This window comes from Oncorhynchus nerka, linkage group LG23 (genome assembly GCF_034236695.1).
Source record: "Oncorhynchus nerka isolate Pitt River linkage group LG23, Oner_Uvic_2.0, whole genome shotgun sequence".
NCBI lineage: Eukaryota > Metazoa > Chordata > Actinopteri > Salmoniformes > Salmonidae > Oncorhynchus > Oncorhynchus nerka.
The window spans coordinates 17,382,108-17,405,392 of record NC_088418.1 but is presented as its reverse complement, the minus strand read 5'-3'; the positions used below and the strand labels follow the sequence as shown (position 1 = coordinate 17,405,392).

The window sequence follows — 23,285 nt, the reverse complement described above, 5'->3', positions numbered from 1 at the left end:
AGTAGGCTGCCCCCCAGCAAACCTGCGGAATTGCTCCAGCAAGATGTCCAATGCCCGGCCATTGCGTTCGGCCAAGGTGTGGACCCCTCCATAAAGCCATGCAGCAATTCCTTGTGCCTACCAATGGTGGCTCCTTAGGAGATGGCGTTGCGCAGCTGGTCTGTGTCTGCTGGGTCAGTCAGGGCAAGTTTGGACTATCACGTTTCAGGTAAGACACAGATGCAGACATTGTCGAAGTAACAACAGTTTATTAATCGAACAGGGGCAGGAAAAAAATCAGGTCAAGGGCAGGCAGTGGTCGGTAATCCAGATAGGTGGGGCAAAGGTACAGGATGGCAGGCAGGCTCAGAGTCAGGGCAGGCAAAGGTACAGGACGGCAGTCAGGGCAGGCAGTGGTCGGTAATCCAGATAGGTGGGGCAAAGGTACAGGACGGCAGTCAGGCTCAGAGTCAGGGCAGGCAGAGGTCGGTAATCCAGATAGGTTAGGGCAAAGGTACAGGATGGCAGGCAGGCTCAGAGTCAGGGCAGGCAAAGGTCAGTCATCCAGAAAGGTGGGGCAAATGTACAGGAAGGCAGGTCAGGGCAGGCAGAGTGGTCAACACCGGGAAAACTAGGAAACAGGAACAATCGAGAGACAGGAGCAGAGGGAAAAATGCTGGTAGGTTTTATGAAACAAAACAAACTCGCAACAGACAAACAGAGAACACATGTATAAATATACAGGGGATAATGGGGAAGATGGGCGACACCTGTAAGGGGTGGAGACAATCACAAAGACAGGTAAAACAGATCAGGGTGTAACACTCTAGGCCTAAGTTTCTCTTCATTTATATATAATATATTATCATACAGTGGATGCCTAAGCCTATAGGCCTATGCATGTAATGCCCTGATGCACTTAGTGCTGAAATCTATTACAGCTGAACCGGGAGATGGACAGCTATTGTTTAAGGAAAGTAAAAACCAATAACAAAATAGGCTATAAAGTTATACATATGTTAGACATCAAACCACAAGGAACAGTGTTTCTGTAATTGATTAAAGGCTGTTTTTAAGGACATGTAAATGTGACTCCTTTGGCCAATATCCCTCGTTTATTGATGGCGCTGGATGCGCCAGGTCGGATCTGAATGTACAGCTGAAGTCGGACATGTACATACACCCTAGCAAAATACGTTTAAACTCAGTTTTGCACAATTCCTGACATTTAATCGTATAAAAAATTCCCTGTCTTAGGTCAGTTAGGATCACCACTTTATTTTAAGAATGTGGAATGTCAGAATAATAGTAGAGAGAATGATTTATTTCAGCTTTATTTCTTTCATCACATTCCCAGTGGGTCAGAAGTTTACATACACTCAATTAGTATTTGGTAGCAATGCCTTTAAATTGTTTAACTTGGGTCAAACAATTCGGGTAGCCTTCCACAAGCTTCCCACAATAAGTTGGGTACATTTTGGCCCATTCATCCTGACAGAGCTGGTGTAACTGAGTCAGGTTTGTTGGCCTCTTTGCTCGCACACACTTTTTCAGTTCTGCCCACAACTTATCTATAGGATTGAGATCAGGACTTTGTGATGGCCACTCCAATACATTGACTTTGTTGTCCTTAAGCCATTTTGCCACAACTTTGGAAGTATGCTTGAGGTCATTGTCCATTTGGAAGACCCATTTGGGACCAAGCTTTAACTTCCTGACTGATGTCTTGAGTTGCTTCAATATATCCCGATAATTTCCTACCTCATGATGCCTTCTATTTTGTGACGTGCACTAGTCCCTCTTGCAGCAAAGCACCTCCACAACATGATGCTGCCACCCCCGTGCTTCACGGTTGGGATGGTGTTCTTCGGCTTGCAAGCCTGCCCCTTTTTCCTCCAAACATAACGATGATGATCTTTGTCTCCATGTGCAGCTGCAAATCGTAGTCTGGCTTTTTTTATGGTGGTTTTGGAGCAGTGTCTTCTTCCTTGCTGAACGGCCTTTCAGGTAATGTCGATATAGGACTCGTTTTACTGTGGATATAGATACTTTTGTACCTGTTTCCTCCATCATCTTCACAAGGTCCATTGCTGTTGTTCTGGGATTGATTTGCACTTTTCGCACTAAAGTCCATTCAACTCTAGGAGACAGAACGCGTCTCCTTCCTGAGCGGTATGATGGCTGCGTTGTCCCATGGTGTTTATACTTGCATACTATTGTTTGTACAGATGAACGTGGTACCTTCGGGCTTTTGGAAATTGCTCCCAAGGATGAACCAGACTTGTGGAGGTCTACAATGTTTTTTCTGAGGTCTTGGCTGATTTCTTTTGATTTTCCTATTATGTCAAGCAAAGAGGCACTGAGTTTCAAGGTAGGCCTTGAAATACATCCACAAGCACACCTCCAATTGACTCAAATTATGTCAATTAGCCTATCAGAAGCTTCGAAAGCCATGACATCATTTTCTGGAATTTTCCAAGCTGTTTAAAGGCACAGTGAAGTTAGTGTATGTAAACTTCTGACCCGCTAGAATTGTGATTCAGTGAATTATAACAATTGTCTGTAAACAATTGTTGAAAAATGACTTGTGTTATGCACAAAGTGGATGTCCAAACAGACTTGCCAAAACTATAGTTTGTTAACAAGAAATGTGTGGAGTGTTTGAAATACAAGTTTTAATGACTCCAACCTAAGTGTATGTAAACTTCCGACTTCAACTGTATATCATAAGACCTTTCTTTGAGGACCTAGTTACACCCTAACACAGTAATCTGAAATTCCTGGTTTACAGGCCATATCGAGCCTGCAAGTCACATATTGATGATGAGGAATTCCAAGCAATCAACCTGCAATAGAGCATGCTGGGAAATGATAATGATGGGAGTGGTTTTGGGTGGTTTTGAGCAAACATGAATTTGTAATTTTACTCAACAAGCTTTTTCAAAAGTGCAACTCACACACAGAACAATCTTGAGCAAATTAAAATATAGTGTTGAGCAAACTAGAAATTGTCTTGCAGATGGTTGCCTTGATATTTTAAGATGAATCGACTATAATGCTATTTTGAAGTCCATTCAATTTACAGAATAATGCTGATTAAACTATTAGCTCCATTTTTTTTTGTTACATTGTCCGTAGTTTGTGTCTGTATGCAAGCACAACGCCAGCAGTATATGTGACCTGTTTAATGTGAAAACATAGGGGGACTTGGCATTGTCATGTAAATGTTTGCAGCTGAGTAAATACTCCTCCAATTATAGCCAATCAGCAGAGGAGCCAGTTACTTGCAAAGGGAGGAAAAAAAGTGGGAAAGAAATTATCTTAATTTAAACCCAGCTGGTGCTTTGATGCTACTCTCAGCACAGATAAGAATGCTGCAGCTAGCAGAACCTAAGCTGGGTTACAGCAGTTCTCTATTGTCTCCAAGGAGAATACACTTAACTCAGGTCAGCCATGTTTTGTTTTCCAGGCCCCACAATCATGGCCATTTAGTTATGGAAGTCTTCTGACAGAGAAGAAAGAATGGGGGCCTGTGGAAAATGTGACTGTTTGGCTGAAGGACTGAATGGAAATCCAGAGACAATATTTTGGGCCAATCCAAGGAAAGCAACTGGATCAGGATTCAGACAGTGTTGACCACTCTCAGGGGATCATTCAAATGTGTGTGTGTGGACATATTTAACTATACTTGTATGGACCAGAAGTCCCACCAAGAATAGTAAACTAAGAAAACAATGCACAAACTAGGGACATTTTGTCAGTCCCTGCAAGGAGGGGATTTAGGGATAAGGTTCAAATTAGTGTCAGGGTTAAAATTTGGGTTAGGTTTGGGGGTTAAAGCTTAAGTTCAGGGTTCTTCAAGCAAATACAAAAGCTAGCCTGGACAGCTGTGGTTGTGGACAGTAAACACCCCACTCCTCGCCCCACTCCAAAACAGCATTGGCACTTCTTCAGCACATTCTTAATGGGTTTTCTCCTGCCAAAAGCCAAGGCAGAAGTATTCAAGATGTTGATTGGTTTTAATATAGGAGAAACCTTATCCTTGGCAGATAAAGCACTGATGAAATCATGTTGAAAGTATGAGAGCCTGTCTGAAGGCTTCCTCATACAGGGTAGAGCACCGGGGAGGCCATGCTTGTCCATGAGAGACAGAGGGTTTAGGTCACACTTTGTCAGGTTTAAAGATAGCACTGAAAGGAAATGGGACACTGTTTGGGGTCCTTTTATTCAGGAGTGAATCAGAAAGATCAACTATACCTCTATACGAAAGAAAGAGATTTAGTGGGAGTCAATGACAATCACAAAATGCAGACCATTCCTATTCTTAAGAACAGAAGTCTTGAAACAAAATCTTTGATACTCCAAAACATTATTTTTTTTGGACAGATAACAATAAGTAACTTGTCAATGATGAGTGGTGCAGCGGTCTAAGGCACTGCATCTCAGTACTAGAGGTGTCATTACAGACCCTGGTTTGATTCCAGGCTGTTTCACAACCGGCTGTGATTGGGGGTCCCATAGGGCAGCGCACAATTGGCCCAGCATCATTCAGGTTTGGCCGGGGTAGGCCACCATTGTCAATAAGAATTTGTTCTTAATTGACTTGCCTAGTTAAATAAATGTTAAATAAAAAATAAATACAAATAAAATTATGAAATGACACCAAGTTAATTCAATGAGTTCTGTATTTTGGTATTTTTGTCATCATGTCACATATAGAGCAGCTCTTGCATATGTACAGTTCTAATCTCTCTAGGAATGCTTATCAGGCACATTGACATTGAAAAATAGAATAGATTATTCTAAGCAGCATTTTAAGTTTGTTAAATATACAACATACAATTTCATTTTTAAAGAAAATATCTACAAGTTCTTCTTGTTACAAAAATACATATTGTTCATTGCAGCACAGGGACATTTCAAGAATGATTCAGTCTAAACATTTACTTTGCTGACTTTTAAAACCACTACAGGTGGGTTTTTAGGGAAAATAAGAGATACCATTTCCAACAGGAAAAAGCATGTGTGAAACAGGAAAATACACAAGAATGCTAGGCACACTCTTAGAAAAAAGGTGCTATCGAGAACCTAAAAGGGGTTTTCGGCTGTCCACATAAGAGAACCCTTTGAAGAACCCTTTTTGATTCCAGGTAGAATCCTTTTGGTTCCAGGTAGAACCCTTTTGGGTTCCATGATGAACTCATTCCACAGAGGGTTCTACCTGGAACCAAAAAGGGTTCTCCTATGGCAACAGCTGAATAACCTTTTTGGAGCCCTATTTTCTAAGAGTGTAGACTTCAACTACAACTTTTACTTGTGGAAATTTGTAAAGACTTGTACTTTTAGGGGCTGCCAGAAATGTGTCCAATCTGTCCATTGAGTGGTTCTCTCACATAACTGCAAATTAACATAAACGTATTATTGTCAGAGATCTGTGTGCAAAGACCCAATACATTGGCAAATTGCACTCCACATTTTGTTTCCTACCAAGATGACTTCAGTACCCTCAACATTTGTCTATGTACATCTCGGTTTAATGCATTCAGTTGTCCCCCCAAACATTTGTCTACGTTAGGATTATAATATCTCTGTCAAACTTGAACAGATAAAATACAACCACTGCTATGTCTGCTTTTATTCTTTGGTGTTTCGAGGAGAGTGAGAAAAAGATAAATGGTATGTGAAGGGGAAAAAGCCATTAAAACATTTGTCTAATGATCCATCATCAGAAACAAATGGTGAGGGTTATGGCGGGACCCTATCACGCCAGCCTGGACAGTTTTTATAGGGCAGTGATAATACATTAATGTTAAACCATCCAGTAGGACTTCCAGTATAGTAGTAAACAGTCTAAACAAATCTCCACTATGTACAAGTGAACCATAATGCCCAATACGTTTTACATAGTGCACAAACAGACAGCTACACATTTCAGACAGTGTTGGCGATACTCCGCTTTTTCTAACCTTCTTCCAGAAAATCTAGTCTTACAGTACTCATATTGCATTATATGTGGTAATAACATCAAAATGGCATTGAAAGAAAGAATATAACTCATTTTTAGATAGGGATATGGTAGGCAGCCATAGCTTCCTTGTACTTGTATATGGGCGATTCTACAGAAGTGGTGCAAATTGAAGTCCCATCCCCCAAAATATATTTTTTAAACAGTTAAGTCTCCAAACCTAGGACATTTATTTACATCATGATATTTTCTAATTCAATCCAAGGCAAAACAATTTAGTACAGTCATTGTTTATACAGCTATTTCTATTAAGATGTGTTGTCCCAAACCCTGACTCCTAAACTCCATGTTTGAAAATAAAGCACATTTTTTTATGCTACAATTTGAAAAGAACATCTCGAGTTATTATATTATTACATTGAAAGATACTGATCTAATTAGTAGTTTTGTTTAATTTAACATTTCTTTTTCAAATAAATGCTGTCCCTTCTGTTGATGGCACTACTGAAACACACACATGTAAAGACTGTAGAATGAATGTGCCTTAAACCACACCCCTACAAATATCACCAGGTGATGGGATTATTTTTACATTAACCTTTATTTAACTAGGCAAGTCAGTTAAGAACAAATGATTATTTACAATGATGGCCTACCCCAGCCAAACCCTAACGACGCTGGGCCAATTGTGCACCGCCCTACGGGATTCCCAATTACGGCCGGATGTGATGCAGCCTGGATTCGAACCAGTTACTGCAGTGACGCCTCTTGTATTGAAATGCAGTGTCTTAGCCCACCCCTCTCCAGCATGACCACATGGTGAGCATGTAGGTCTTCGTGTATTTTTAAGCAGTGTCACTGCCGAACATCTAGTATAATCAATGAATATGTAAAGCACGGTTCTGCGATGTACATCTGCCCAAATGAAAGATAGCCAGCTATATGTTAGCTATGGCGATTCTTTAAAAGTCCAAAATGTGTCAGAATTGTCCAAACCAAAACGGTTACGACCGAAAATAATTTACACCATACAGATATATAGAGTTCTCATCTTTGTATCTGTGCCATTATGGTATCTGTGACAGCACCAGTGAGGCTATCTCCAAGTAAAGGTTTTATGCGTCATGTTCTACCAACTGAGGAAGAGAGGACCACCATGTGGGTAGTGGACAAGTGCACACTTCAGGAAAAAGTGTCAAGTATTAAGATGCATGGCCAGGAGGAGGGCTCCAACCCTCCAAGAGCCAAAACACTGACATTTGGCCAAAACATAGACACCTTTAATGTGCTATACTGTACCCTACTATACTGTGTTATACTATAATGTACTGTGCTCTACTATACTCAAATTCATCCTACTTGAGTTTCTTACAATTTATTAAAAGGGCTCATGAACTCAAAACCACACAAATTCAGGGTTATAGCCACCTAGTGTGTTCGCTCCATGGATCTCTATGATTGACACTTGACACAGAAACACCTAGTATTTTGCCAAAATAAAGCTAGGTAAAGTGATCATTTAAACAACTAAAAACACAATTAAATTAGATGCAGAAGTAATTCAATCAATCAACATTTCACAGAGAACAAACAAGATTATATTTATGTTTTTACTATTTTGTTATGCAAATTTAATCTGTAGTATGTTAAATCAAAATGATCACTACTATGCACGGTTCTCCCTTTACCGCAACTTGTTCACTATGTTGCCATAGTTACATATTTAGTAGGGTGGTAAGGAATACAGGTCAAATATGCAATACAAAGTGTACAAGTAGCTTATACAGTATGTCTACCTGACATATGTTGGAAGACAAGTTTGGGGAAAAAAAATAGGATACAAATTCTTACAAAAATTCAGCCCCCGATTTGCACATTTTCTGTAGAATGACCCATAAGCTATAACATGGGGCTTTTGACTCCGCTAGGCTGAATGGAGCGGCAGGGTAGACCCATTCAGGTTGCAAGTTCAAACCCCCGAGCTGACAAGGTACAAATCTGTCGTTCTGCCCCTGAACAGGCAGTTAACCCACTGTTCCTAGGCCGTCATTGAGAATTTGTTCATAACTGACTTGCCTAGTTAAATAAAGGTAAAAAAATAAATACAAAACAAGGAATTTGATATGAAGAGCAGTTTGGATTTTGCACTCCACTGAAAGAGAGACACGTGGGGAAAGGCACTACCATAGTTAAAGCGGCACTCATTAGTAGAAACAATAACAAAGCCTATTCCCCCGTCCCTATTTCAGTAAAAGCTAAGGATGGGGCTGGAGAAATGCAACCACTCTCAAATTTATAGACAGAGCTATGGATGCAAGAACTGACCTTCCATGATATTACAATTATAGTTTTAACCATGTTTTTGAGGATATATACAGTTTGTTTACATTTACATTGGAGTAAAACAAGCTTATATTTTGGGTTCAGATTGGGTACGACAGTTGAACTAAGCTCGTGAGGCATTTATAAGTTAAATTCTTCAAGAATCAATGGGTATATATGGTTCATTTATATGGCCAAAAATGGATGTTGCAACTGCTGATTGCCCCTTTAATGATTAAAAACAGAAGTAAGGGGAGAGGTCATGTAAGACACTAAATCCAGCATAGATAGGAGATAGGGGGAAATATTATGGGCCGTTTGCCAGTGTACAACTTTGTCTTGGAATATCTTTCTTGTGTTGCGTAACAGTGGATTACTAGTCATTTCACTTTGTATTATTCTCAACACTTTCGAGTGATGTGGACCAACGGCAGGTCTTCACACTTCAGTCAATTACATTTTGGTACGTTTCCAAGCATTAATACGCCATGATATGCAGGCATGTTCTTAAACCACTGTTGCGCTTTAGAAAGATATCTGTGAAACTGGAAGATAACATACAAGAACAGAATGAGATTAGAGGCAATAACGGACTACTGCATGCAGATGATAGGAAGACGTGGTCCTTGTCTCTTGTGCCAGGCACATCCATTCATTGTGTAGTCTGTCAATGGGCTGTTAGTGCAGGAGTAGTCCCACGTCTCTCTCCGTCAACCAAAGTCTATCCGTGGCCGATATTCTAGTACCATTGGGTAGGCCTGAAAGAGAGAGATGACATTGGTCACCCTGGGACAGAATCCACTACAATGGAGACAATAATCAGAGAGTAAGTAATGTAGACGTTCTAACATTGTAACAGCGGTGGGAAAAGTACCCAATTGTCATACTTGAGTAAAAACGTTTTTTTTTCTTCTTTACAAATGAAGCATTGTGTTTAGTGAGTCCGCCAGATATGATGCAGTAGGGATGACCAGGGATTTTCCCTTTAAGAGCGGGAATTTGACAATTTTCTTGTCCAACCAGGCATTCAAAATGTAACAAGTACTTCTGGGTATCAGGGAAAATGTATGGAGTAAAGTACATTAATGTCTTTAGGAATGTAGTGAAGTAAAAGTTCAAATATAAATAGTAAAGTACAGATACCCCAAAAAACGACTAAGTAAAAATACTTTAAAGTACTACTTAAGTACTTTACACCACTGCATTGTAAGGATAGCATATGAACAGTAGGCTTGCAGGGGGCCTTTCTACCTAGAACACAAAAACAACACAATCTGACGTGCTGCTTCATCTATATGGATTGTAGCTTCGTAGCCAGGATATGCTGCAGTGGAAGGAAAGGTATGAGAGCAGAGCAGAGGGAGCGCGATAAGGAGAGAAAAGTCTGATGCCAAAGCAGGTGAAAGAGAAAGACACTCCACAGACACATCATATCAAGCCGGTCTATTTTTAGACAGGCCGGTAGACATGCAGCAGCGGTAGGCAGGAGACACCTACGTACAATCACTAAGAGAAGGGGAATTAGTCGGCCCACACTGACCCACTTTCTGGTCATTTGGTCCAGGGGAGGACAGGGATTCATTCTAGGCACAGAACTATCACCTATTCTGCACAGTGGGACAATCTGCCCCAGATGCCAAATTTGGTCATGTGAGGTCAGTAATACTGTCATCTGATTTTTTTTTGGGGGGTTCAACGTTGATTATACTACATTAAATATTGTTCTTATAAGCTAGAGGACTTTACTGCTGCCTTCCTTGGATTCTGTTCTTGGAATCAGAACATTCTGCGTAAGGACTGAGGAGTGAGAAACGAGGGTATTTTAAGCTTGCCAGAACCTGTCTTTAACACTAAATTAGCAGTGTATCATTCAAAACAGGGAAATCAATTGAATGATTAAAACTGTACAGTTTACTTGTCCTTAGGGGTGTTGTATGTTGTAACTAAACCAGGGCTTAGTGCTGAATGATTAACCAAAATGTTGGGAATTTTTTTTTAAACAGATTGTCCCACTTTGACGGTTCATTTATTTTAATTTCATTTCGTTCTACTTTTTCATGTGAGCTCAATGCACAGTTCCTCTAGAGAGAAATCAGATCATGCCCAAACTGTGCGATGTAGTAGGGAGTTGTAGTTTCCAACAGGCCAATATTCTACATAGTTTTGGGCAGAAAACATGGTAATTAACTACAATGACCATAATCCATTGCGTGCCTACTTGTCTGGTCTGTGTATGGCAGACAGAGCGGGAGAGAGAAGAGGCGGAAGAAGAACATGCGTTGGAGAGGATAGAGAGCAGTTGTTTCGGGAAGTATCTCTACCTGAAAATACATGATCTTGGTGATTGATAATAGGTATTCAGCAGTCATAAAAGTATGCCTTATTTACTGCTACTTATTTACTACTAAAATATTGATTTTGTCAGACAGCATAGGCAGCAGCTCTATAGAGATGATCAATTGGAATGACATAATGTCATCAAATAAAACCAATGTAAAATACACAACTAAAATATTTAATTGAAGTAATGTGAATAAATTGTGGCTAATAATTACTACCATCATGGAACTTTTATTAATTGTTTTATTTTGTGTAGTTAGAGCATTCAACCCACATAATGCATAGTGCATTTCTTGTTCAAAATTATAGAATCCGAAATCGGTGAATATAATTTTAGAATTGAACTGAAACCGAACAGACCTCAAAAAGCACTAATCGCTCAGCACTATTAAAAGACCCCTCTATTGAGCCAGTGGTGATAAACTGGCTGTGGAAGGGTAGAGTGTCAGGCGATGAGCCCAGGAACAGGCACCCTGCTGGGGCAGCTGTCAGGGGCCTTCACTGCTTTCCTCACCTGTTTTCTTGGACGAATAGAGCGATTTATGACCTAACCCTGTACTGCCGGATCCCAGACCTGCCCATCTAAAAGTGACAATCGTGAGCAATGGAATGAGCAGCCAAGGCTAGCAAAAGTGCTTATGAGGTCAAGCTGAAGTGTGTTAGTTAGTTAGCCTAGCACACATTGCAGAAGACTTGGGGGCACTTAGTTAAGTTTAAGCATGGTTGACTGAAGTTCAAGTGAGGCTATAGTGACCACAACATAGGCCTATCTTTTGTGAGGTGAACAAGAGGAAAGTGGATTAATTGAGGAAGAGAAGCAGCCATATTTCAACAGCATTTTACCATGACCTAGCAATACCTTACTAGCCTTGCAAATGTCTCCAATAGTGTATAGTACCATTACGACACACTGGGAAACAACAACTTAATTCACCGTTCCACTTTGCAGCTTTCTTTCTTTCACGGAAGAGGCATCCAAACATGCTTTGATGCGAACCTATAGTACCAGACACATCTTACTGCTGGCCTCTAATAAGCTCTGCTAACCATGTCACTACTACTTCCTGCATCAGTTCACACAGTAGAGTGATGGTGGCATTTTAGACGGCTAACCAGCTAATCGGCTTAAAGCCAAGCACTGACTCTCATGGAGACTAGTATGACTACAGCACCGTCATTCAGCGGCCACAGCTTATCCCCTGGAGAGAACGGTACGGGGTTTAGCATCTTTATAAATGAAGGAAATGGGGGCGGGGGCATTGATATCATTGGGGGTTTACTTACGGTTTCACCGCGAAGTCTCCACCGCGTCATGTAGATGAACTCCATGGTATGGTCTTTTCCCATGATCTCCCCGTTGCATAGGACGTCTAGCTGCAAGGGGACACGGAGGCTGGTGACTAAGAATTAGACTACTATGGGATGACAGTCAGAGCACAGGCTGCTAGAGAAGAGGACTAGAGTTATACATATCTCCCTTTCTCATACTGTTCAAACAAAAGAACAAGGACTCAAATATCTCAATGGAGAGAATGTGACAGACATTGTACATAGAGAAAGCTGGGTAACATTTTATAATAGCTTTCATTATTGATCCATTAGAAATGTGTATGAATGTTTTTAAATGCCTACAAATGTTTATAAATGCTAGAAGGCAAAGGTAGCAATGGTACAGTCACTACTTCTAAATAGTTAGTGAAAGTGTTACTGTGTGTATAGCATCTATGCAATCTTAGTGCTCTGGAACCCACACTCTTAGAAAACAAAAGGGTTTCAAAAGGGGTTTTCCCCATAGGAGAACCCTTTTTGGATTCCATGTAGAACCCTTTTTGGAAAAAGTTCCATGTAGACCAAGAGTTCTACCTGGATCCAAAAATGTTCTACCTGGATCCAAAAAGAGTTATCCTATGGGACAGCCGAAGAAGCCTTTTAGGTTTTAGAGTGCAGGTCTTTCCCAAAGAGCGCAGGTCTTTCCCAAAGAGTGCAGGTCTTTTTCTAAGAGTGTAGCGAGAGTAAGTACAGCTTGCCTGCGAACAAGGCCAGCCCTTTCCCCCTCAACACTGAAGACACAGGAGAGGCTGCTGGAGACTGCTTTATGTGAGGCCCACACAAAACGAATATTCAATAGCATGGGCTTAATATCGGTCATACAGTAGATACATACAAAAGGGTATAGAGCACGTACAAAAGCTTAGTTACCTCATAAGAACTTGGTAGCTTTAACTTCAAGCTGAGAAACTTCTTGATTGTTCCGACTGTCACTCGAGTCGAGCAGCGTATAAATTTCTTCATTAAACCCTAGAGTGGAGGTTCAGAAGATGAATTCAACGATTCAGGCACATTTATTCAGAATTATGTGAAGAGCATGCAAATCCATACGTTTCAAAGAGCCATTTTCTGGTTAATACATTTTTTTTTTTTATGAATGCATAATTAAGTTCAGTTAGTGCATTTAGTACTAATAGCATCCCTTTGGCACAGAGAATCATTCTATATTATACCTCAATATGAAACAATTATGATCCTCGCTCCTCTCTCCCTCCTGCTCTCCCTCCTGCTCTCCTCTCTCCCTCCTGCTCTCCTCTCTCCCTCCTGCTCTCCTCCTCTCCCTCCTGCTCTGCTCTGCTCTCCTCTCCCACCCCCCGCCCCCACCCCAAACCACATATTTGCTGACCAGCTTTCAATGACAGCCCAGGAAATAAAGGATAACCACACAACAACAAAAAATCACGTGAAAGAAACGTGTTTTTCAGACATGTGAACAAATCACACTTGTCTGAAAACCACGTGTATGACTTGTGAAAAATATAAATAATAATTCTGAAGTTTCACAGATACATTGTTTTACCCTCATGTGAAGAAAAAACATCCCCACATGACATTTGTTTTCCGCACGTTTATTTTTCACGTTTCATTTTCACCACTTCCAGCTACATCTGGTCTCCCATCCAGAGACCGACCCAGCAGTGGGATGCAGGGTGCTATGTTGCTGGAATGAATGTGCCAAAACTTGCAACTGGAAAAAAAGACAGCGAAAGCAAAGGCCAGGGTAACATAACCAAAGATAGGGAACACTTCTGGGAAAAGGGAGACATTTTATTTAATCACATTGTCAGTTATTTATTTTTTTATCACTGAAAAACATTTTTTTGCATCCATTTACAATTAATTTTGTTCTTGCATTTCAAAATTATTTCCTTGCAATAAAAAAATATAAAAAACTTTGGGTTCCTGTTTTTCGTTAGATGTCATTATTTTTTGTTTGAAATCCTAAGAATTTTTGTTCTGGACTTCAGTAGTTTTCCTTGATCTTATTGGCACAAAAGTAACTCGCTCACTAGAGAATTGCACCATGTAATAAACACTATTACTCCCTGCCACAGTTTCAGTAAAAACCTGAGGGATGGGGCTGGAGAAATGCGACCACTCAAATCCATTGACTACGCTATGGATGCAAGGACTGACCATCCATGATATCAACATTATAGTTTTAACCAGGTTTTTAGCCTATACAGTGGTTGTTTACATTTACTTTGTTTACAAACAATGGAGTAAAACAAGTGTATAATTTTGGGTTCTGGTGGGTACGACAGTTGAACTAAGCTCATTTATCCGTTTTATATTTAAGAATTAATGGGTTCATATCATTAACTTAGAAGTCCAAAAATGTATGTGGCAACTAAGGATTGCCCTTTTAGCAAGCAGTGACCTTCAGACAACAGAACCATGTCTCCGTTTCAACCTGATCCATTAACCTGCCTACAACACATTTATTCTGCCCACTGTTCTGCGAATGTCTTGCAAAATCATTCCCTTGTCCCACATTTGGGCTGTTTAGATGTGGTCACCTGTTCCAGATTCAGGGTTTTCCTTTCATATTTCAAGGTAGCACGTTAGTAGGTGGGGTGCACCGATCGGTATCACCTCATTAGTAAGTACGTGTTACACCAGTGCTGGCTTGCCCATCTCGTTAGTCAGAAGGTGCTAGCCCAGGTGGTATTTAAAAAAGAGTGGCTGGGCCAGTGCACCGGTGGTTCTTGAGAGAGTGGGAATGAGAGATGTTGGAAGTGCTTTAACGCGGAATAGCACTTCCTCTTTGAGTGTGATAAAAACAAAAGCCTTTTATCATGCGTTCTCCCCTTTGGTTTGCTCAACTTGCCTTTAGCTCCATATTATAACTTGGTGTGGGTTTTTATTTTGGTTTGCCTTTTCTTGGACAAATTTAGTGGGCATAGCCAATGTTCAGTGGACAACCCCCGTGAGATTCTTTGAGAACCCCTACTAAAACCCAACTGTATCCGTTTTTTGTTTTGGTTGTCAGTGATTTGCTTTGTTAATTCCCTTTGTTGTGAGCGACATTTTGAGTTTGTAAGGAGAATAACATTATTTCAACCCCACATGTGAAAGTGAGTTTTTCACCAGCATTTTACATGTGAAACTGCAAATGTGATTTTCATGTGAATGTTTTTCACATGTAAAACTGCATATCCAATTTTCTTATGGAGGTGAAAACATGTTATTCTCCTCACACGTGAAAAAGGTGGCGTTAACATGTGAAATCTAAATTGAATACAGTAAATACGGTTTCACGTGAGAAATTTAAGCTCAACGTGAAAAACAGCCATTTCACATGTGAAACTGCAAATTTAACATGTGCTTTCTTTGTTGTTGTAAGGGCACAGCATCATTGTCTATCTATATTCTATTCAACTCACATTCTGAGATGTTAGACAGTTAGAAGGACATAAAGGACAGTTAGAAGGACATAGTTAAAAGGACATCAACCTAAAAAAGTGGGAGGAATAATGTTAGGGACACAGGGAAGAGGGAACAGAAGAGAAAAGAACAGAGCAGCAGGGAAGAGATACCTCTCCACCATGACTTACCTTAACAACGTTCTCTCCCACCAGACTGTCTACGCAACAGCAGCCAAGACAGATGGCTATCTGCGGGTCACTCCTGTGGTAGTCTCCATCCCCACCACCACCACCATCATCATCGTCGTCATCCAGCCTGGATCTCTTCGATCGGGGGCCGTCTTCTATGACAAAATAAATGGATAAGTATGTTACGTGTGAGCAAGATAGTATACAAGTTGAGCTTGTTTTCCTTGAATTCATGTAAAACTGTGAAAAGACCATTCACAATAGGGCGGTTTTGATTGATACCGATGTCTTTCGCTTTTCACCTAGAAATGCAATATCATAATAGGCCTTTGGGACAAACTGTCGATCGTCATATTGCCATGGGGATGGCATTTTCGTCTGGTGGACCGAATCCATCCATATTTTTAGTCATTCTGTTGTTTCCATGTGATTTGGACATCATAAACAGGGGGATCTCATCAATGCCTTGTAGAGCGTGCTGTTAAAACGTCCCCCTTCCTCCTCCCCTTCTCTCAGCCACCTACAGTCACTGCAACAATGCAACCTGAGTCACAACTCCTCTCTGTCTTTGTCTGCTCACTGATCTCTCCCCACATAGTCTCCTTACCCATCGCCTCAATAACCAATCACAGCCCACCTCTGCCCACCCGAGTGGGTTCATTCTGGTCCCTCCTGAGGAGGGTCTTGGTCTTCATGGATACACTAACACAGATCATTTACCTTCTCCATTCTCCTTCCACTTTCGACTCCTCCAGAACTCGATCTCCTGCTGTTGTTCTTCTAGTCAATAAACAAAAAGAGAACATATGAATACACAGGGTAGGGGTTATATCATTCAGGTCAAGTAGAAAACCGCTTGGCCTACGATCAAATGCAAGATTTATATCTGATGTTGGTGGATACTAAAATGACATCACTCACTTTCTCTTAGCTCAGGAACAAGTTTGAAAATGATTTCCTCTAAAGTGTTGTCCAACCTGGTGATAGAATGAGACGTAAAGGAAGAATAAAAGTACACACACACACTTATTCCCAGACATTGCATCTGTGGGCTTAGCACTGGGTGAGGTCTTCAGCTGTAACCTTGGCTCCAGAATGGTGTCCAGCTGTTGCCTGGATCTCACGCCATCCTCCCCCAACCCAGCCCACACCAGTCTTACCATCTCACTAGTCGGGTAGACAACTAAAGGGTGTAAACTCAGATTTGCCAAATTCCGGCTAGGGCCAGTTCAGTAGTGCAAAGGCCAGCATGTTTTTACTTTACTGATGGTAATCTATTCAGTAGCATTCATTATCATCCTGTGATTCTCAATCGGGAAAATATAAATGCAGATGAGATTCTGTTAGATGTAAAATTAGGTGTATTACCTTAACATCTCTCGAGGGTTGGTTTCATGGACTTGGATGCCACATTTGGGGCAGTCGTTGCTGTCTTCAAAGTGTTGGACGATGCAACTTTTACAAACTGTTGACAGATGAAAGGAGAGAGAGACAAAGAATGGTTGATTTTCTCCAAATACAGACCTAAAGGAAATATGGATTTTTATCACACCATTCAGGTGGCAAAGAAATGCCAAGATGACTGCAGTTTCTCTTTTCACATCCATTTCTCTCAGATAACCTTCACAATAAAAGGATGATGTGTTGAAAACCAGAAGGAATAGCATTCTAACATCTAATTTCTAAAGTTTGAACTTGATACGCGTCAGAGTATCTGTTGAGCCTCGAAGCATGACTAAAAACTCAGTCCTGCAGTTGAAATTGAAACTGTTGACAAGCAGGGAGATAAGGAAGTAGTGGGTATAGCCTGGCCGGTTCTAGATGCATCCATCACACTGTAGCCAATACGACAGAACACACAGACACACAGCAACAGCGGTCAATACCACAACACACACACTATAATGTATAGCTTTATCTTTCTTTGAAGAACACCTAATCCGATTCCATGCAATACTGAGCGGAGGATTAGGCCTATATCCTATGATGTGACGTCACCAAACATCAGAAAAAATCAAATACAAAAAAAATCAGATCAGCAATATCTGTCACAAGAGCAGAAATATAGGTCAGTCTGCACTCTAGCAATTTCCATGTAAACAGTATATGCTTATTCACTATGCACTGGCCTATAGCCTAGATCAACGTATAGTATTATAGGGAGCCATGATTACGTTCCATCTCAAAAAACAGATAAAGCAACACGTTATGGCGACACTCCCCCATGTGACCTACTTGTTGTGTGTATATACTGATATGTATGTGTAACTGATAGATGCGCACACACACACGTTACATGTTAATGTTTTTAAATGTACGTACAGTGACTTCGGGAAAGTATTTAGAGCCATTGACTTTTTCCACATTTAGTTACATTACAGTCTTATTCTTTTCACCCCTTTTCTCCCAAATTTCATGATATCAAATTGGTAGTTACAGTCTTGTCGAGAGCTTAACCCAGAAGCCAGCCTGTGTCGGAGGAAACGCCGTACACCTGGCGACCGTGTCAGCGTGCATTGCACCCGGCCCGCCACAGGGGTCGCTAGCGCACGATATGACAAGAACATAGAGCTGGCCGCCTGGCCAAACTGAGCAATCAGGGGAGAAGGGCCTTGGTCAGGGAGGTGACCAAGAACCCGATGGTCACTCCGATAGAGGTCTAGAGCTCGTCTGTGGTGATGAGAGAACCTTCCAGAAGGACAATGATCTCTGCAGCACTCCACCAATCAGGCCAGACGGAAGCCACTCCTCAGTAAAAAGGCACATAACAGCCTGCTTGGAGTTTGCCAAAAGTCACCTAAAGACTCTCAGACCATGAGTAACAAGATTCTCTGGTTTGATGAAACCAAGATTGAACTCTTTGGCCTGAATGCCAGGAAACCTTCCCTACGGTGAAGCATGGTGGTGGTAGCAGCATCATGCTGTGGGGATGTTTTTCAGCGGCAGGGACTGGGAGACCAGTCAGCAGCGAGGTATCGATGAATGGAGAAAAGTACCGAGAGATCCTTGATGAAAATCTGCTCCAGAGTGCTCAGGACCTCAGACTGGGGCGAAGGTTCACCTTCCAACAGGACAACAACCCTAAGCACACAGCAAAGACAACGCAGAAGTGGCTTCAGGACAAGTCTCTGAATGTCCTTGAGTGGCCCAGCCAGAGCCCGGACTTGAACCCGATCGAACATCTCTGGAGAGAACAGAAAATAGCTGTGCAGCGATGCTCCCCATCCAACCTGACAGAGCTTGAGAGGATCTGCAGAGATTAATGGGAAAAACTGTCGCCATTGGCGTCAGCTAATGGGCATCCTAATAAAGTCAACAACAACAAATAAACAATCCTCAGATACATCCATCTGCTGTCTTAATCGACCAATACTATGTCAGAACAACATGTCACATGCTCTTTCAATAGCCAGCACACCGCGGCACACACTTTTGTTTCCATTAAAGTCCATTTAGGGACGAGTGTTGAAAATGTATGTGAGCTAGAAACACTATAGTGGAATGCATTGGACGATTGTTTGTTAAATGTGTCAAAGTGGTTATAATTGTCCCATATAAACTAAACTAATGTATAGCTGTTTAATTGCATTATGACTACTGTATTTTTTATTTAAAATTTAACTAGGCAAGTCAGTTAAGAACAAATTCTTATTTACAATGACAGCCTGCACCGGCCAAACCCTAACCCGGATGACACTGGGCCAATTGTGTGCCGCCCTATGGGACTCCCAATCACGTCCGGTTGTGATACAGCCTTGAATCGATTCTGGCTATGTAGTGACGCCTCTAGCACTGAGATACAGTGCCTTAGACCTCTGCGCCACTCTGGAGGTTACAATGAAATAGCGTAGACTAATATCAAAAACATGTTTTGCTGGGGATCTCCGAAATATACTGACATACACAGGGAAAGCAATCATAAAACAGCCAAACCATGCTGTACTAAGCAGCTGCTGATATTTTTCATTAGGGCTAGGGTTCAATCTGACTTCTATGACAGTAAAGAAGTGACTTTGGCTTCAAACAAACTGGAACCAAACTGCTCATCCTGTGTGGAGGATATTTGTTGTCATGGTGACTGAACCCACTGATCACTTGAGATGTGTCATTCCTGGAAGTGAGCTTTTGCATCTGCCGTTCTCTTCCAATAAAACATTCAGTTCAGATGGAGAGGGCAGAAATGGAGAAGGAGACCATGTAATATGATATGTAAATCATGCAGGATGACACAGAGGAGATGGACAGAGCACGCTCTTGACATTCATAGCACTGTGACTGTGCAAGGCCATTGTATAAAACAACAAATAACACAGCCAACTGATTCTGCGAGCTCTAAATCCCAGCCACCTTTTAGTGGTGCCATAGATGCCATTTGACATTTTATTAAATGTCCATACTACACCAAAATAAACAATCATTTCTAGTAGGGGCTGTTAGATGTAATGTATATCTAATAGAATACACAAATATGCCTGGATATACTGTAACCTATGCAATAGTGAAATTGTGTTTTTCTGGTATAGCCTACATTACATGATGCCATGATGATTGTGGCACCTGAGAGAGAGAGAAAGAGAAAAGGGGGGTGGTCTTACAGGTGTGCAGGCACTCTGTCACCGTGGTGGGCTTGATCAGGTATCCTTTGCACACGTAGCATGTGATAAAGTGGTTGAAATCCTTGACCAGGTGCTTTCTCGGTGAGGTCATCTTGGACCAGAGCAGGAGTGGTGATGAATGGGAGTGTTGTGTATTTGGGGGAAAGGAATGATGGGAGGATGGGGGCTGGAGGTCAGTGTTCACAGGACTTTCTGCAATGCTCCACACTGTTGGGTTTTCCCCTTCAGTCGCTTCATCTTAATTCAGGTTTCCCCTCCAGGGAGATATCAAGTGTGCTGCGTTTTCATCTCTGTGGTGCTGTGGGTGTCTGTCAATTAAAGTAGAAAGCAGTGTTATTTGGGTATATCCCATGCTACACGTATGACATGGTTATGTCAGAAATATATCAACTTGATTGCAAAGTTACATTAGTTTAATGAAATTGAATAAACATGTACCAAGGCATCACTTCATCTTCTACATATTTGACCAAAACAAATGGATACAGGTGCATACGTGCGTTTCACCTTTATGCCCCGCCCCTCGATGTTTTCTAAGCATCGAAAGCAACTTCAGTTCCTTCCAAAGATTGTTATGATTTAAGTGGTTAATCCCTTAATAGTAACATAATGGAAATAGTACTTTGGAATCCAACGTTTGGAGACTACTTTGGTTAGCCTATTCAAGCGGAATTACACAATGTATCGAGAACAATATGTACCCATTGGACGGGCTTGCAAGATATTTTCGCTGCAGGATCATTATGCTTAGTTGCATGATCCCAACGTTGTTTATAATAACAGTTTAGAGTTCAGGCATTGACTAGCTTGGGTAGGCTATGACTAGAATATTCTGAGAGGAAATGTCATATGATAGAATTGTCACAGATTTGATAGCAAAAAAATCGTCAACACGCAGCAAGGAAATACATCGAGGATGGTCCCCTTTACAGTGACACAATTGTGTCTTTATGTCCCTCTCATCATCACCAGGAAATCATACGCGTCATTCTTTGCGTCACCCACGATATTGCACGAACAACACTATGGATGGTGAGTTTGACATAGTAGGCTACATACCCTGAAAAACTGACTTAAGATTTAAGTTGCTGCCATTTAAGTCGTGTAGGCAAATTGTTGGGACCGTACACCGTTACGTCGATCACTAAGATATAAAATAAACTAACGCCACGGCACACACTTGACTAAGATCAAAAAGCACATGTCCATAACTTGATAGCCCATATGACACATGATCGCATTCCCAACCCACCCAAACTTTACTATCACAGCACCTACCGGAAAAGGATACGAACAAGCATCGCTTGCTCGGCTTCTGAGTATCGAGTAGTAAACGCATTGCTTACCTTCCAGTTCAAGGCTCCATGGTCGAGATGGTGTGATCTTATCCGATAATTATACAACCTACACGCTGTATGGTGTGCGCACCGACGTTACATTAAAGTAGCGCTGAATACGGAACTGGTTTCAGAATATAGGCTAGATGATAGGAGAGAGCGGCGGAGGAGGATCCAGCGCTTGTTTACGCATTGCTGCTTTATTTTCATTCCACGACAGATACATTCTGATTGGACACAAACTAGGACGCAGCCTTCAATTAACAACTTCTGTAGTCCAGTAAAATGTTGTCTATAATATGATTAACACAACCCACTGGGCACACAACTTCAATTCAACGCGGAAATGTTGGTAATATTAGGTTGAGAAGTTAATCAATGAGATTTCCGCCTTTATTCACGACTCAACAACAGCCAGGAATTTGTTGTATTCCCAATGTGTTATCACTATGCTTTCAAGAATCTAAAAGCACAACCAAATTCCAAACAATGTCTGATTTTTGGTTTAGTTGTCATATAAATGTGTTAGCACTGCGCTTTCAACTTTTTAAACGAACAAGAAAGTCCTAATCGGAATTAAATGTCAGATATTTTGTATTTATACTAAAACTCAATGAGTTGTTACAGTGTTTCATATACTAGAACAACCAACAAAATGGCCTGGTTTGCAGTTGACATTACATTAAAAGTACACAGTGCAAGTGTGCGACCTTTGCATGTCATCTGGAATATGCAAGTGTTCTATGATGACATAAGAAGACATTTATAGTTAAGGTAACCTCAAAATGTGGCCATGGATACGTTACTCATTTAAAGGTTGAATAAATACTGTTACGTTAGTTTGTAAGATAGCCTTAACTGTAGGCTATTTATTGTATTACAAAAGTAATATTGAATTGTGTTTGGTTGTCAATGCAACCAAATATCAACATTTAGAGGACATGTAGATCTAATGCTTGGATAGTTTCATCTGAGACGTTTCTTTAACTTTTATTTTTGGTTAAGTTTGACATGTGAATCCAACATATCATTTGTTAACTTTTTGTAAAGTTAATAGGCTATTTACTGTATTGCAAAAGTGATATTGAATTGTGTTTGGTTGTCAACGCAACCAGATATCAATATTTGAAGGTATCTTTTGTGCCACTGACAAAGTCTGTCTTTAATTCCATCTAGAAATTAGTCATTGATATGTTGGATTCATGTCTCCATTGCAACAAAAAAATCTAAGTAATTTAAAGTTTTGTTTGATTTAGTCATATTCTTTCATTTAGATTTTTGGTTGAGAAGGAGAATGTGAATCCAACATAGAATTGTTAAATTTGTAGACAAATTGGAATTAAAGCCAGATTTAAGTCAGTGGCACAAAATATACATCTCCTTCAAATGTTGATATCTGGTTGCGTTGACAACCAACACAACTCAACATCCAGTTTGTCTACAAATTAACAATTGATGTTGGATTCACGTATCCATCTCAACCATAAATCTATGCAGAAATCACTCCGCCATTTCCTGGTTGCATAAATTCTAATAGTTTGCCTAATTTCAGGTTTTGTGACAACAAGCAAGTACAGTGTAAAGAATCATTGTACCATTTAACCACTGTGGAATATATTTTCAATAACCAACAATATTGTAATTTCAGCTGTTTGAAGCTGGTGTACAAAAGTAAAAGATGCAAGAACGAAACTTAAGAACGGGGAGCATAGAAATAGTGCACATAGAACAGATGTACCGCTTCTTAGACTTGCTTTCAATGAGAATGACAGATCTATAACACACATCTCTATGGGAATTTGGCCAGGTTGCCCAAAAAGTTACATACACTATTGTATAT

At 40.8% G+C, this 23,285-nt stretch overlaps 2 protein-coding genes across 5 annotated transcripts in view; one reads left to right on the top strand and one right to left on the bottom strand.

Annotated features, from left to right (window-relative positions):
• Nucleotides 1-4,646: 4,646 nt before the first annotated feature.
• On the bottom strand, nucleotides 4,647-21,627 carry LOC115106368 (polycomb group RING finger protein 5-B-like). 4 transcript variants are annotated; one of them, XM_029629027.2, is made up of 9 exons: nucleotides 21,455-21,624; nucleotides 20,088-20,416; nucleotides 16,861-16,957; nucleotides 16,414-16,469; nucleotides 16,213-16,272; nucleotides 15,493-15,644; nucleotides 12,806-12,904; nucleotides 11,891-11,980; nucleotides 4,647-9,024 (listed from the first exon to the last, which is right to left on the bottom strand). In XM_029629027.2, the coding sequence occupies exons 2-9, from the start codon at nucleotides 20,197-20,199 to the stop codon at nucleotides 8,977-8,979; spliced, it is 714 nt and encodes a 237-aa protein (XP_029484887.1). In that variant the 5' UTR covers nucleotides 20,200-20,416; nucleotides 21,455-21,624; the 3' UTR covers nucleotides 4,647-8,976. The 4 variants fall into 4 exon arrangements, with proteins under 4 accessions (XP_029484887.1, XP_029484888.1, XP_029484886.1 ...); XM_029629028.2 differs by having other exon boundaries at nucleotides 15,493-15,647; nucleotides 16,213-16,269; XM_029629026.2 differs by having other exon boundaries at nucleotides 15,493-15,647; nucleotides 21,455-21,623.
• The window catches only part of LOC115106367 (ankyrin repeat domain-containing protein 1-like), a 29,631-nt gene continuing 27,437 nt past the window's right edge, over nucleotides 21,092-23,285 (top strand). Inside the window, exon 1 of the mRNA XM_029629023.2 lies at nucleotides 21,092-21,140. Within this exon, the coding sequence (XP_029484883.1) occupies nucleotides 21,134-21,140 (7 nt within the window). The 5' untranslated portion in view covers nucleotides 21,092-21,133. The remainder of the gene's footprint in view (nucleotides 21,141-23,285) is intronic.